This window comes from Pelobates fuscus, chromosome 9 (genome assembly GCF_036172605.1).
Source record: "Pelobates fuscus isolate aPelFus1 chromosome 9, aPelFus1.pri, whole genome shotgun sequence".
NCBI classification, from domain to species: Eukaryota; Metazoa; Chordata; class Amphibia; order Anura; family Pelobatidae; genus Pelobates; species Pelobates fuscus.
The window spans coordinates 27,777,086-27,793,802 of record NC_086325.1 but is presented as its reverse complement, the minus strand read 5'-3'; the positions used below and the strand labels follow the sequence as shown (position 1 = coordinate 27,793,802).

The window sequence follows — 16,717 nt, the reverse complement described above, 5'->3', positions numbered from 1 at the left end:
AGTATGGCCGCCCAGGGATAGAACTTTCCCCCATCACGTTATGTCATTTGCAAAAGTAGACAACTCAGTGTATTCAAAATGTGGTATGTCCAGACTTAGTCATAAACCCTGGCCAAAGTTAGTTTTCAGATTTGTTTTTTATATTTTTCACACAAAAACAGCTCCTTTGCCAATAATATCATCATCATACATTTTACTGCTCTAAACCACTCATATTTGTGTCCAACAATGTCTCACGATGTACAACAGTACCCCCATGTCCAGATTTTATGGGGTTTTGGAAAGTTACACTGTTAAATAAAGGGTTTGCAAATAAAATGCTCTGGACTTTCTGCCTGGCAGGATCTCTTAATATTTAATTAATAAAATCATATAATTATGTGAAAATAATGCATAAATGTACTATATATATATATATATACTGTGGCAGGATGGCCAGGCTCTTCACAATAAACTTCAAATGCAACAGTCAGGATAAAATAGTACTGCAGTTTATTGTCACTTTCCACAATATATACAAGGTTGTGCTCGCCCACAAAAATAAAACAAAAAGAAAATAAATCCTACTCCAACTTGGAGACTTACTAAACAACAGTATTACTCACTATCCAACTGGCCAGCTAATCTGGTTCCCAGTTTTAAACAAAATGAAATACAGCACTTTTAGCAGGTTTCACACAGTACCTTTTTCTCAGAGTCTCAGGCTTAACTACCTCCTCTCTCCCAGCTGTTAGACTCCCCCATGTCTTCAGAGGCTAACCTTTTAAAACGCTAGTGCTGGTTAATTACATTTACCTGGTTGATAACATTCAAGGGGTGACTCCTACCAATTAACCCCATCATGCTGGGAATAGAGAGCGCTCCAATCTATTACTAACATAAAACGCCTCTCTGACCCTGCCACAATACACATACACAAACCTCAGAACTCTAAATGAATCTGTTCCAGAGAGTTGTTCGAGTTCTGATTTGTTTGAGAACCGAATCAACATTTCCCATAAGAATTAATGTAAATTTGACTATTCCGTTCCAGACCTCAAAAATTACAGCATTTAAACACACATTTTACAGTTTAACAATACCTTAAATGCATAAAATCATATAAAAAAAAATAATAAACACAATGTACAATAATACTTTGTGGGAATGGGGATAGGTAACTGTTCTTCTGGCATTTAAAATGTGTCTAAAGTGAGACATAGCATTATCATTGAACATGTTTGTGGCATGATTTGTTCGGGTTACGAGGATCGTTCGTGTACCGAGACATTTTTTTCTCAAAATCTTTGCTTGACTACCGAATTTTCCGGGTAAGGAACAGTTCAAATTCCGAGGTTCCACTGTGTATATATATATATATATATATATATATATATATGTATATATATATATTCATTCATAAGTGTGTTTTGATATAAATTTTACAAAATAATATAAAAATACACTACGAATGTGTGGGGAATAGTGGCCCCACTAGTGGCCATATTAGTCCAGTGATGCAGATGTAAAATAACAGATGAAATTCGTATCTTATAACACCTTTTAATTGGGTTAACAGAATTATGGAATGACAAGCTTTCCTTTCTCAAGTCTAAAGCATTTCTAAGCAAAGAACGACACATAGAATTCAAAGTTGAGTTGTGATACTGGAGTTAGAGCAACATGAGTGCAGAAAAGGCACATGTCTGATAGAAAATAGACACCATTCTCACAAAGGGTTTGAAATATCTTGTTTAAGATTTACAGAGTGAGGGGGCAGAGAGAAAAAAAACAAGAGAAAATAGAGAAAAAACAAGCAAACAGTGCAGAAGATGGCACTAGAATGGGGAGAGTAAAAAAAGGAATTATGCAGATTAAGAATGCTTCCCGGATTTGCTGCAGGGGGGCTGCCTTGCTTGTAAGACCACTCCTCAATTAGATCTGGTGAAGAAGGTGAGTATCTGCTCTCCTTAAAGGACCTGATCATTAGAGCGTGCTATGCCACCCTAACGTAGTTAAAACCCTCTTTTGTAGGACAATATAGCACGCCCCAACATCGAGGTTAAAGAAATCGGTAATGCACAATGGCGCAGTTGTCCATCAAAAAAAGTAATGCCAATAAGTTGATACTTCATATGAGAACCAATTAAGGTAGGATTGAACATTAAATGCAAAGATACATCAAATAACGTATTCATAATTGAGAAAATAAGAATAGAGAAAGAAAAGTGGAGAGAACAAAGAGATAAAGGAGTAGAAATTAGGAGGAACAGAGATGAGAATAGAAGAGAGAGAGAGAGGAGTAGAGATGGGTGGAGTGGGTGATTGTTGTTTGGAGAAGACCACTCAGGTTTTTGCATTTATCCAGGCATTTATTCAAGCCAGGGAGTCCATACCTAAAGAATGCTGGAGAGGTATGATGCCATAGAGCAGTGAATTTGTCCATCTGCATGTTTTGTTTTTAAATTCAAACAATGACAACATTCAGAGAGGGTGGGACCACATGTAGCCAGCCTTTGGCAAGTTCTCTACGAGATGCTACGGTAATTTTGAACATTAATTTATTTTCATGAGATCTAAGATATCTAGATATGTTCAGAGGTCTAGTGGTATTAGTTGAGTGAGTTCTGGCCCACATAATCGGTGTAGAGAAGCCTAAAAAGGAGCAAGATCATGTGGACGTGTGTCACCCTTTGTCCACACATTCTCCAACACACATCAGAAGGGGCACGTCTCATGCGGTGAAGTACAACAGGAGTGATAGACCAGTGGAGCATAATTTTAAAACCCTGTTCCTGTAGGGTCACACAAACAGAAAGTTTAGCCGTGAACTCCCGCATTTTCAACCAGTCGTCAGTTGAGATTTCCCCTATGAGTTCAACATCTCCTTTAACTACATAACGAAAGAGTCCAGAGTTGATTTCAGTCAGGAATTTAAGAGAGATCAAGCCCTTGACATAGACCTCTTGTAGGCACAGGGGTTCAAAATGTGTGTCAGATCTGTACTGGATGTAGAATGTATACAGGTCTGGGTGGCATACCTACGAATTTGGAAAAATTGAAAAAAGTCTGATGAGGTCAGAGAAGCTCTGCTCCTCATCCTAGCAAAGGAAATAAATGCACCTTCATCAAGCAGATCTGTAATCCTATGCAGGCCAGCATTCCCAAGGTGAACAAAGGACGGCGACATACCAGGGGGAAAAACCCTGCTTGTCAGGTAAGGGCGGGTAAATTAAATTTACATTTAATGACATATTTGTCCAATATCTAAATAGAACTTACTATAGTCGAGCATTATGTAAGTAGAAAAAGATCAGGACGTTTTAGGGAACAAAAGCAAAAACTGAGGAAAATAGGTGGAAAAATGTTCCAATTCCAAGTCTATCTATTGATGATGTCTGACAGGAGCATGCCAGGCCTGCATTTGGGAGAGTTGAGCCGCTATCATCTATCAAGGTTTACATAAGGTTGACGGACCTTGCATGGGGAACGTGCATGACATATGTAATAAGTTTCATCTTAATGCTCTGTAATCTGCCCACCCAGGAGATGGCATTTTTATTCCAGGACCATAGGTCATGTTTTAAAGCAGCGTAAGCGGTTATTTCGTTCACAGCATATAACTTTGAGGGGAAGGCCGTGATCCTAAATCCCATGTAAGGAATAGAGATGGTCTTAATTTGAAGGTGACAGGTATCTGAGAGGTGCTCGGAGACAGTCACCAAAGTCAATATTAACCTTATATCATGTTACGGAGGGAAAAATTGCTACGAATGGAGAACAGGGTTGGGAGGGAAGTGTCACGGTAAGTGAGTGCGAGAATAAGGTCACCTACATAAGCGGAGACCCTATGCTCTGAACCTGCTGTATGGAGACCTCTAATACTCTCGGCCATTCTGATGTGAGCTATCAGGGATTCCAGAGAACAGGCATCCCAGGTGGGTACCATTAAAAACAGATAAAGAGGAGCACCTGCGATCAGAATCTGGGCACCGGGTGGCCAATATAAGGCTGAGATGGCTCTGATGAAGCTGTCTTAAAATTGTAGGTTAATGAAGTAGTTCAAATAAGTGCGGTCATTCGGCGATCATCAATGCTTCTACCGAGAGTAGCAGAGATGGTGTTTGAGTAGACCAACTGTGTTTCAGCAACCTATAACTTTCCAGTTTACAATTTTGATGGATGAATTTGCTCTCGGTTTTGGGACTACTTAGTCCTGATTAGGCAAAATTTGTTGACTTCTTTTATTTCAACAAGCCATAGTTACAAAAAGGAGATCCCTTTATTAAGACAAACATCACACGGTCATTTACTAAAAGGAGAATTGTCAGGAAATCAAAGTGAATTTCAAATTTAAGGTCAAAGTAGTTGAAGTGGAAACATATTTGACTTTGAGAACTTTTCCAGTCCAACTATTTTGGCCTTAACCCCTTAAGGACACATGACATGCGTGACGTGTCATGATTCCCTTTTATTTCAGAAGTTTGATCCTTAAGGGGTTAAATGAAAAATTCTATTTGAATTCCGGACAATTGTCATTTTAGTGAATAACTCTGTTAGTGTATAAATGGATTCAGAGATATATTACTGAAATCAGTTGCTATTTTTATTCTGTATTTTGTACAATATTGCGCTACTTTCTGGTGTTTTTTCATGACTTTTTTTGAAAATTCCAAACCTGATTAATCACATCAATTTGGCATATAAAGGGTTTAAGAAAAACTCATCTTTTTTTCCTTCTCGGAGCCTCCCACTTTATCTCCACTGTTGGTGAACCTCCTTCTCTCTCTGTCAGTTGAACAGTCACTGGAGGTGTGTTTAACCCTGTAATGTAAACATTGTAGTTTCTCAAAGAGTTAAACATATAAGATCAAGGCACTCACGCCACTTCATTGAGCTGAAGTGGTCTGGGTGACTTTCGTGGTCGAATGAGTTGGTTTTTTCGGCCACCGCACTCCTTCCTTTTTTATTAAATAAAATGTAAAAAAAATAGATAATTTACCTCTAACTCACCACAGAGACAGACTGCAGACCAATCCACCCATGAGGTGATCAATTCTAATAATCTCTGGTCCAGTCAGATGTATACTAAAACACTGGAAAAACATATGGCGAATACTCCATATTCCTATTGAAATTGGCACTTTTATATAAAAAAGGGTCAGGCAATTACCCATAATGCAGTTCGGCAAGGTGAAAAGATTTTGGTTTTTTGAGTGTTCCTTTAACAGCTTTATCTGGCAACATTCAGATATCATGTGCGAGAATCCTGCTTTACATTTGAGTTCAGTTTAGTGGCTTTTCAATTTATAGTTTTTAGATCTTTTTCCTGCCCCTGTTTTAAAGAATATTATAATGTTGTCTAATGACTTACGGAGTTTTGAATTTTAAATATCTTACAGACTTTAACATTTAAATGTTGAAGTAATGTTAAGTGTTGATCATTTGATGAAATATAACACTTCTTGCTTATCTTTTTTAGCAGGGTCCTGTGACTATTCATAACCCGGTACGTATGAATATTTATATATAAATACTATTTTACCAGGAAAATATACAGATTTTTCTCTATTTTTCCTTAATATATGAATATTTAAGGAGTGTATGGCTTATTCATCCATTCATTCAGTATCACTGTTATTCATTCACTTAGACACCATACATATCACAGTAAATGTCTGATGTGTTCTTTGCCATTGGTGAAGGCTGACAGAGTGTTATACAGTCTATAATTAACACAATAGGTGAAAGTGTGATGTACCATTGCAATTAGTTTGAGTGAGAGTGAGTCTCTTCCCGATTCAGTCAGCCATACCTGTACAGTCTGATACACTGACAACCTGGTTTACTCAAAATCTGCTCTATTTAATACAGGCAGCTTAACTAGGTATCCTTTAATCAGGTGCTATTACCCTTTCACGTACTGTTAGAATGATACAAAATCTCTGAACAAAACAACATTGAGGAGTCCCTAAAACGTGTATATTCTTGTGACGTACTTGAAAACCAGAGTAATCTGAATGTACCTTTCCTGGTTAAATACTTTATTATTATTATTATTATTAGTTAAGGATACATTTCCAGCGAGGGGTGTTTCACACTCTCTCCTTTTTATAAAAAATTAAGTCTTAATAATCTATGTTTTTGGACAGATGATGCCCTTCCAAAGTGCTCTGCAGGGGACTTTTCTCCAGAACCGTAATATCGTCCTCGCTGGGATTGTAAGCTATGGAGCAGACAAGTGAGTTTGAAGTTAAATACCCATTTTCTGTTTCTAGCGGTTTGCGAGACTGGGTGACAATTTGGACTGCTTTGTGTCCCCTGAAGGTTATTCATTAAACAGTGAGTTTGGTGAGATGAAGCTGCAAAGTTTACATTTCAATGTCCAAATAGCATAAACTTGCTACCCGTGTGCATCTATATTATCATACAAATCAAGAAAAGTTTAACATTTAAAGTCATGAGTTCTAGTTCAAATCTCCAGACAGCATCCAGATTTAACTCAGATGGGGCACAATACTATGACCTCATGTTTTTCAGGTGTCCTCGTAAAAAGCAGGACCCATTTTTTATTCACTTCTGTCCTAGCCCATGCCCACCTGCCCCCCATACAGAATATATAGTTATTTCATGTACTAAAAGTGTCAATTCTGCAGATGTTCCTCTTCTGTAAGTAAGAAATATCACAAGATCTAAATCTAAAATAGGGTAGGTATAATAACATAAAAGGAAAAAAAGACTCAAGTTCAGCCTTTCACTCATCCGCCTCTAATATTGATCCAAAAGATGTTAAAAAAAAAAAAAAAAAAACAAAGAAAAACCTAAATGTGAAGATATTTCCAATTGGGAATATATGTCATCAATAAATATTCTAATTACAAAAAAAAAAATGGATTTTCAAACATATGTACAGAATTTAAAGATTGATTGTCTTGTGTTCTTCCTACACTGTAAGAAATATCTATTTCCTTCAAGTCTCAGTGGGTGACTCTTTGTCCTTTGTACAGTCCTGTTAATGAGAGAGATGTTTGTACTGGCTACCTATATATTTTTGTCCTATCCTATCTACTCATATTATTTTATGTTTATTACACTTGCAGGTTTGCTGTTAACCTACTGAACAGCAGAACTAGGAATATCTACCTCCATATAAATCCTAGATTTCGGGAAGGGGCATTAGTGAGAAACACCCAGGACAGAGGCACTTGGGGACCTGAAGAGAGACACGTGTCTTACATGCCATTTTCACCCGGGCAAAACTTTCAGGTGAGAGGATGGAGTTCGATGTATTGATGTTCTTTGTGAATAAAAAGTTGGTAAAAGCACACTAAAAATGTATGAAATAACACATGAAAATTACCATCAAATAGGATAAAACCTAAAATAACAAGAAACAACAGATCATTGTGAAATCTGTATACAGTACTTTAAAACAGATTAAAACAAATTGGTCCCACTCACGTGGTACTGAGCCATTTGTAGTGGGCTCAGACTTTAAGCGCCTTGGGATAAATATAGTTAGTTGCTGAGATCAGGAATTCCCCCTTGGATTGCCAGAGAGCAAAAAGGGGGGAGGGGGTTGGTAAAAGGTAGCCAGAAAAACTTTAATAAGATGAATAAAAATATATAATAAAATAAATATCTCCAATAAGCAGCCGCACTAACGCGTTTCGACACAACATTCTTTCTCAAAGTACTTGGTGATGTCTCCAGATCGCTGTCCATTCTTAAATATCCGGTTATGTCATTTCTGCGTATGTCCGGTTATGTCACTTCCGCGTGCATCACTTCTGGGTCAGCGGGTGGTGCATGTCTCTAGTTGGTGACGTATTTCCGGCTTATCCGATTACATGATCGGGTTTGATCCGCCAGTCCGGCATGAAACGCATTAGAGTGTCTCCTATCGATGCGCATGTGCGCTGACTTGTAAACAAAGTCCAACGTGAATCAAGTCTGTACATTCTAATAATTGGAAAAAGGAGCTTGCATAGTATATCCATAAAGACAATATATATAATGCAAAAGGGGGAAAAAGGGGTTCAGAAAAGTCAGTATATAAAAATAAATAATAATAAAAAAACATAAAATACTTAGAAAAATTATATATAAAAATTAATTTATAAATATAAGGAGTGTAAAAATGAACAAAATGAAGTTATTTCAAAACCCTCATTCAAACCATCTCGGATTTGCTTATAATTTTATCTTTATAAGCCTGTTATCAATAAAAATAGGATCATAACCTTTGTCTAAAAATTGTTGTTTTAAAATGAGTAATTGATCTTGATAGTCTTTAAGCTCTGTGCAATTTCGACGTAACCTAAGAAATTGACCTTCTGGTACGTTTACAACTCAGGGTTTAAAATGACAGCTTTTCAAATCAATAAAACTGTTAACACTTTTAATCTGATTCTGTTCAATAAAAACATCCAAATCTAAAAACTTAATAGATTGATCGCTAATGTCACAGGTGAGTTTAATATTCCAATCATTTGAATTAAGCGTATCTAAAAAATCCACCAGGGGACTTTTACTCCCTTTCCATATAATAAAAATATCGTCAATGTAACGCTTATAGAGGACTAGGCCTGCCCCAGAGTCAATGCTAGGTAGGACAAAAGTCTCCTTCCAATGTGACATAAACAAATTTGCATAACTCGGGGCAAACCTAATCCCCATAGCTGTGCCTTGAATTTGTAAATAAAATTTATTTGCATACCAAAATCAATTATTCTTTAGAATCATATTAATCCCCTTCAAAATAAAATCCACTTGTTTATCAGTCACCAAATTTTTCAAAAAAATGTCTAGTAGCTGTACAGCCTTTATCATGTGCTATATTCGTGTACAAGCTACTGACATCACAGGTGGCCATGATAAAATAATTTTCCCAATAACAATCTTTTAAAATAGTTAATAAACTCATTGTGTCTTTAAGATAAGTTGGGCACTGTTTGACCATATTTTGTAAAAATGTATCAATATATTGTGATAAAGGGGATAAAAGTGTATCTATACCAAATACTATTGGCCTTCACGGGGGTTTGTAATATCTTTATGTATCTTAGGTAGTATATAAATAACTGGAATTTTAGGAAAATCACCAATTAAAAATGTATATTACTTTTTATTTAAAATACCTATTTCAAACTCTTTTTTTAAAAAAAAGATTTCATGTTCTTCTTTTATTCTTTTTAATGGATCACTATCTACTTTCAAATAAGTGGTACTATCATTGAGTTGTTTATGTATTTCTTCCAGATATTTAGTTTTTTGCCAAATTCCAAGGGCTTTATCACAATAGATTTATCTTCCTTTAGATCTTTAAGTGCTTCTTTCTCTTTCCTTGTTAAATTATTTTAATATTTATTTGATTATTTTAATTTCTTGAAAATATAATCTTTCAAAAACTTTCATTGCATCAGATTTTTTATTATATGGGTAGGAAGAAGATTTTTGTTTTAAATCAGTATGGTTTATAATTATCTTTAATTATCTCTTCTTTCTCCATAAAATTTTTGTAAAAATTTTTTTAAGCATAGTTTTCGTAAAAACCTGTTGAGATCTAAAAAAACTTTCAAACTTATCCGCATCACAACTAGGTGCACATTTAAAACCTTTCCTTAAAACTGACATTAAGTATCTGATAAAAAAAATTCCGGAAGTTTAAAAATTGGTATGGGCTTTTTTTCTAATTCCTCTTTGTTCTCTCCCTTCTCTTACTTTCTCTTTCGTCCTCTATTTCTCCCTCTTCTATTTCCCGTGTTCTTTTCAAAGGAGTATTTATCTGCCTCTTGTTCATATACTTTGGCCCTAAAAATTGATGTGTATCTTTGTGTATCAGTACTCAATGCCATCTTACTATATGTTGTCCTTTCCCACCCATCACAGATGGAGATCAGAAATGAAGGAGCCTGTTTTGGTGTCTACGTAAACGGAACAAAAGTTTTCACCTACGTTCATCGTCTGCCGGTCACCCAGATTGACATGATGGAGGTGTCTGGAGATGTGACTTTGTCCTATGCCCAGTTCTAAGTTCTTGTTTCAGGAATTATAAAAAAAACAAGAAAATCTATAGCAATTGAGTAGTACAAAGTGACACATTTATACATATACTTTAAATATGTGCTCCCATTCGAGAACTTTCCTGCACTGATACACCCATAGAGTTATTTATCAAAGTGAGAATTGTAGGGAATTCAAAGTGATTTTACATTCAGGGCCAAAATTGTTGAACTGAACTAAAAAAAATCTCTAAGTCATCTATGCATCCAGTTCAGTTATGTTTGACAAATTTAAATTCATTTTGAATTCTTTTTGAATTCCTGATAAATTTTAATTTAGTAAATATTCACGCGAAGGATGGAATATTTAAAGTAACCTCATGGTATGAAAAGTAACAAAAAATCCTCAATTGAAACAGCAATGTGGGGTTCTTACAAAGATCTTACATTAACTGTTTCAGTGTCGCAAAACCAGTGCTTAGATGGAACATACTGCTTCTTTTAATTTTATACTTTCAAATGTTTTACATAGGACTATCATGTTCTAGGTTGGCCAACCAATGTGCATCAATTTTACATAGGATACAAACTGCCCATTACTAGTTACAAAAAAAACTGTTATTTAATTCTTCATTGCTGTACATTACTTCGGTGCTTAAAGGGATGGCAAAGGGTGTTGGGAAGTAGGGAGTATATACTTATTTAGGTGTGAAGGCCTCAAATATTGTTTAAAATGAACGAAAAATGGGGAGGGGGCGGAGCCAGCGCCCAAGCGATACGGTCGCACCTACTGTGAGCTCCGAGCAGCCGCCTGATTCACCGGCTAATATACTGCCTCAAAGGACGCACACAAAGCCCGAGACAGGCTCCCCAGGGTCCACAGAACGTGGGAAGCCGCTCCAAAAGCAGCGAGCAGACCCCGGCCCCGGCTGCCGAGATATTGGGAGTTTGTTCCGACAGCCGCAACCTCCGGTGCAATCCAAGATGGCGCCGACCACGGCCTACTCCACAGCCGCCTCGGAAGGCGAGAGCATAACAGAGGAAGACTTCCATGCCACACTGCCAATGGTAATACCCACACAATCACAGCATGCAGGGCTTGGGGATGCAGCCCCCTCGACTAAGGCTGATATTAAAGCCTTACTCCAAGACCTCAAAGCTATGTTCCAAGCTGACATAGCAGTGGTGAGGGAGGATGTCGCCACGCTGACAGGCCGGGTCCAGGCAGTGGAGGGAGAACTAGGGGGTACACACTTGGCACAATTAGCCACAGATGCTGCACTCCGTGCTCTGCAAAAGAAGAGCAGTGAAATGAGCACGCGACTAGCGAGCCTAGAGGACAGAGCCAAAGCTCCCAACGTCAGGATTCGAGGCATACCGGAGTCTGTCTCGCCAGACGAACTACCCCACTATGTACGGCGACTGCTGGCCACATTGCTAACGCCCAAGCAAGCAAAGCAAGCGGCCACCGACTGTCAAAGGCAACTAAGGCACCCCCAGAGGAACCTAGGGACGTGCTCCTGCAATTTCAAAGAGACTGATAAATCCGCAGTCCTCAGTGCCACGAGAGTATCTCCCTCGCTATCTTTTGAGGGCTCCCAGCTATCCTTTTAGAAGGATCTTTCAAGAGCAACCATGCACTGGAGGCAATCACTCCGCTCCACCACAAAGCTACTGAGAGAGGCAGAGATCCCGTACAAATGGGGCCCACACCACCTAGTGGCAGAAAAGAGCGGCAAGAAGTTCCCTCTCTCCACCCTCCAAGACGCACCTGCATTCCTCCAAGCTTTGGGAATCTCGGCAGAAGCTCCTCCACCACATGAGAGAAGAACACGGGCGGTAGAAGAGATCCCCCCATTTGTCCCGAGGCAAGGCTGGGTCGGCGGACCCTCCAGCTTGACACCGTCTGAACTATCTGTAGATTTTCCTTGTGTCATAAGTTTTTTAGTTTCAAAGTTAAGAAGTCTTGTTATTATTATTTCTCTGGCTCCATAGGCACACTTACAAAGCTGTAAAAACGCCAAGATGCCAAGATTCCCCCCCCCCCCCCCTACATATCTTTGTACGCATAGCTCCCTACAAGGACTGGTATCGCCTGAACTAGCCTTGTATAGGCTCCTGACACACACAGCGTAACATACATTCTTCTAACGATGCTCGACAACACGTAACACTGTAAATGTAGAGGATGTACAGAGTATATGTGTACTGATATCCATTCCTTCTAGTTTTACTTAAATCTACACTTTTCCTATCAAAAACCTCATGTTGCATATACAAGCCTGATGTTAGGCAGTTATGCATCTATGGCTAATGTGATTTTACCTGTACAATGTTTTTACGCCATGCTACCTACATATGGCCATGTAATGCCGTTAAAAAGCTGTGAACATGCGATATGAATAAAAATGAATGAAAATGGTTTCTCTTTAAATTTTGAAAATATGGGAATGATACTACAGGTTGTTTGTTAAAAACAAAGAGTTTAACAAAAACAAAAAAAAAATACAAAAAACTTGGAGGTTTGGATTGGCTACATGTGTGTATCCCACAATTCCCAGCATGTTAGTCATTGTGGGGTGCACATTGTGCCATTTGGCTACAGCCATTTTGTACATTCTATGGCACCATTCTACATAGAGAGGAAACCTGATTCATCAGCATTCTAAATAGCGCAGAAATATAGAGTGCCAAGAAGCCAAGAAGAAAAAATGTAATAACAAAATGGATCATTCCTGTTGGTCTCCAAAGGCGGGGAAATATAGAAAATGCTCTAAATCCATATACATCTTCTACAACTGGTTGGGGAAAGCTCCCACCCTGGGCTACAAATCAAATCAAATCAAATCTACAGGAAAAAAAATTCTGTTCTAAATTCTTAAAGGAACACTATAGTCACCTAAATTACTTTAGCTAAATAAAGCAGTTTTAGTGTATATAGATTATTCCCCTGCAATTTCACTGCTCAATTCACTGTCATTTAGGAGTTAAATCATTTTGTTTCTGTTTATGCAGCCCTAGCCACACCTCCCCTGGCTATGATTGACAGAGCCTGCATGAAAAAAAAACTGGTTTCACTTTCAAACAGATGTAATTTACCTTAAATAATTGTATCTCAATCTCTAAATTGAACTTTAATCACATACAGGAGGCTCTTGCAGGGTCTAGCAAGCTATTAACATAGCAGGGGATAAGAAAATCTTAATTAAACAGAACTTGCAATAAGGAAATCCTAAATAGGGCTCTCTTTACAGGAAGAGTTTATGGAAGGCTGTGCAAGTCACATGCAGGGAGGTGTGACTAGGGTTCATAAACAAAGGGATTTAACTCCTAAATGGCAGAGGATTGAGCAGTGAGGCTGCATGGGCATGTTCTATACACCAAAACTGCTTCATTAAGCTAAAGTTGTTCAGGCGACTATAGTGTCCCTTTAAACCAGGAGTAGATATATAGTGGTTGATCCAACCCACTATTTAGTGGTTCAGTCACTATATATCTACTCCTGGTTTTAGGTTTTAGAACCGATTTCATTTTTCCTTTATATTTTATTCTAAATAGTGCACGTTTATCTCTCTGCATGCGATGATTTGTGGAGGACAGGCTCATTATAAAAGCTGTGAAATAGACATTTGAGGGTTGGTTTTTCTTTGATCGTCTAAAGTCTTGGCCACTGTGAACACAGTACTGTTGTTATACAATTATTAACACCCTTAAGCACACAGCTTCATAAGTAAAAGGCCAGCATGAGTCCTTAAAGGGACACTGTCTGGGTGCCAACTCCCACTACTCAACCTTGCAGCTGTAATTATTGCAGTTTTTTTATAAACTGCAATAATTACCTTGCATGGTTAAGTCCTCCCCTAGTGGCTGTCTATTAGCAACTGGGGATTGGGGGTGGGAGGGAGAGGAATCCTGCAGTGCCAGGAAAACTGATTGTTTTCCTTGCACTGGAGATTCCCTTTAAGGGGTTAATGTACAATTATAGTCCTACTTTTTAACTTTTATTCTATATATATTCTTGGAAATTGAAAGGTTTATTACCATTGACAAAGAATGTAATTCGTCTTATTCCTACACCTGTATCACACCCTACCTAACTGATATTGCTCTCTCTCTATAAGGTACCTCTAAAATATGATATAATTCTATGTTCTTGTCTGGGACATTTCATAACTGTGACATTTTTAAAAACATTCCAAATGACAAAATATTCAGGAACCTGAATGACACAAACAGGATATTGTAATGTTAAAGATTAATATGATATTTTAATTAAACTAAATATTAATGTGCTACTTGAATCAGGATTGCCTATGTGCCTCTCTCCAACTATCTATTCACACTATAATGCAGCAGCTTTGTAGACGACCAATGCTATTAAACCTCAATCCAAGACACTGTATATCCTTTCAGATGCAGTAAATGGTTAGATTTAGGGGGTGCATAAGATTTGGGGTACCCAGTAATATTAAAAAATCACTTTGGGAGGAAAACTTTTCTGTTTAACTTTTTAGAGAACATGGCATTTATTTTTTTTTAATTTTTTTTTAGCAAAGCACTATATGTTCTGATCATATAAAAATATTCATCTACATTTTTAGGTTTTAAAATGTAGTTATTTATTATTTTGCGACAGGGAAATCTTCACATGTAATTAGCAGGATCATAAAAGACAACATCGATAATTCTGACATTTGACACAAAGTAAACATGACATAAATGGAATAAGATAAGTGATAAGAAAGAAGAAATAAAGAAAGAGAAAGAAGAGCAAAAAATAGGGGGAAGAGAGGGGGCACCACTGTGGGTACAAGAAAAAAGTAGATAAGTAAACAATTAATGGAATAAAGGCTCATACGTAAACAAAAGATCTCTCAGGTTGCCCTGTTGAAAAAGTTATCCTAAAAGGTCCACGTTTTGTGAAATGAATTCATTGTATCATGGACTGAAGCAGTAAGCAATACTGCCCTCTAGGAGACACCATGGTTCTTCTCAGAATAAAATACATTCTCGAGGGAGCGGGGCCGGACCAGCATGGCGGACGGTCGCAACATGCAGGAGCTCCACAGCACACTACCTGCCCGAGCGACTAACCGAACCTCCTGCCGCTCACTACTGTCCCCAAAAGAGACTTCCCCAACATAGACAACGGCCCGAGTGTTCCGGTCCGAAAAAACGGGATGTCGGCTGCCAGGGTCCTTGCCGAGTGGTTGCGGCCTTGCGAGGACCACGGGCGGGTGAGGCGGCCGATCACCCGTCCCGGATCTTCTCACCCAGCAGGACCACACAGAGCTCCGCTTCCTCCCCTCTGGACCGGGGGGGATATCCCGGTCCGTACTACACTGCTTACAGAGCGGATGGTCCCCAGCGGACGACGCAGCGGAGCCGTGGAATATACTCGGACGCACGAGGTGGCGGATTTACGCGCCTGTCACAGCCAAACACATTGACCAACAACTCAAAGCAGGCAGGTGCCCCAGGGGAGCCTAGAGGCTAAGCTTGATGCCATCTTGGAAGCCTTCTGGGCGAAATTGGCGGCAAAAGCGAAAGGTCCCCAACGAGACCCTCCAGCAACAGTCCAGTGGAGGGCAGCCCAAAATGGCTGCGGATCACATAGTGGCATCCCACAGTGCCCAGCACCTGCCATGAGCGGCAACCACCCCCATGAGCCGGGAGCCACAAAGAGAACGGCTCGCCAAAAGCGACCAGGCAAACGGAACATAACACCCACACCTACCAGCTGCCATCTGGGGAGAACAGCGCTGACGGCAGGGAGGCCTACACAGTGGCACTCAAGCATGACCAACATTGGACCCCCTGTGACCACTCGGTCCCACTGGCCCCCACATGTGTTCAAGGCCCTGAGGGACTGCCCAACAGATCACCAACGTCTCCCGGTATCAGGAGTCAGCTGAACTTGAACTGAACATACAATCCGTGCCTAAGCTGCCAGACCCGATATATACTAATAGCAGCCACCTTACCTGACTGTGCAAACTGTTATCTGTTTAACCCATGGTTTACCTTGTTCATTTACAAGCACAGATGTCCTAGCTAGAGACTTCTATGTTACAATATATATCCCTCTGCAGAGAGTTCATCCATAGTTAATTATGAAGCCAATGTCAATCACTCTTGTTTATTACATCTAAGGATGTGTGCAAGTGAAAAAGCCTGCATTGCTATATAGTTGGTTATCAGAGTTCTCTTTTTCTCTGCTTAAAGTAATTAATATGTCTGAGCTAGCATGAAGATCCGACGATCTGCTGCCCCCTGGTGGTTAATCTTAATTAAGCTTCTAGAAACCTGTTCTTTAGGATGACCTTAGCTCCTGTTTTACCGTGTTTCCCCGAAAATAGGACCTACCCCGAAAATAAGCCCTAGCCGAATTTTCGGGGTGGGCTGCAATATAAGCCCTACCCCGAAAATAAGACCTAGGCATTTTACCTTTGGCGGGACTTCCTTCTTCTATGAGGAGGGGGAGGAGCGTTGCGGGCCGCGGCATCGCGCAGCGTGATGACGACGTGCGCAGCGCCGTCAGTCTGCCTTCACGGATCTTCAGCGGAAGGATCCATTCCGGGCGGTGAGGCACCCAGTGGTCGGACTCTTTGAACTGTGAGTAGATACCGGTATTTTATGTCTGGGATTTAATTAATTAAAGGGGGGGGGGGTGAATTAATTAAAGGGGGGGGTGAATTAATTAAAGGGGGGGTGAATTAATTAAAGGGGGGATG

The 16,717-nt window shown here is 39.2% G+C and overlaps 1 protein-coding gene and 1 long non-coding RNA gene across 6 annotated transcripts in view; both read left to right on the top strand.

Annotated features, from left to right (window-relative positions):
• The window catches only part of LOC134572617 (galectin-4-like), a 28,498-nt gene extending 17,765 nt beyond the window's left edge, over positions 1–10,733 (top strand). For 2 of the 5 annotated variants that reach the window (XM_063431692.1, XM_063431691.1), the window contains 4 exons: positions 5,462–5,488; positions 6,132–6,220; positions 7,080–7,245; positions 9,871–10,731. In XM_063431692.1, the coding sequence (XP_063287762.1) occupies positions 5,462–5,488; positions 6,132–6,220; positions 7,080–7,245; positions 9,871–10,014 (426 nt within the window). In that variant the 3' untranslated portion in view covers positions 10,015–10,731. Of the gene's footprint in view, positions 1–5,461; positions 5,489–6,131; positions 6,221–7,079; positions 7,246–9,870 lie in introns of all 5 variants that reach the window. The other 3 variants (XM_063431690.1, XM_063431693.1, XM_063431688.1) reach the window with 3 other exon arrangements.
• Positions 1–16,717, top strand: part of LOC134572638 (uncharacterized) — a 454,902-nt gene that overhangs the window by 357,716 nt on the left and 80,469 nt on the right. The gene's annotated exons all lie outside the window — the stretch shown is intronic.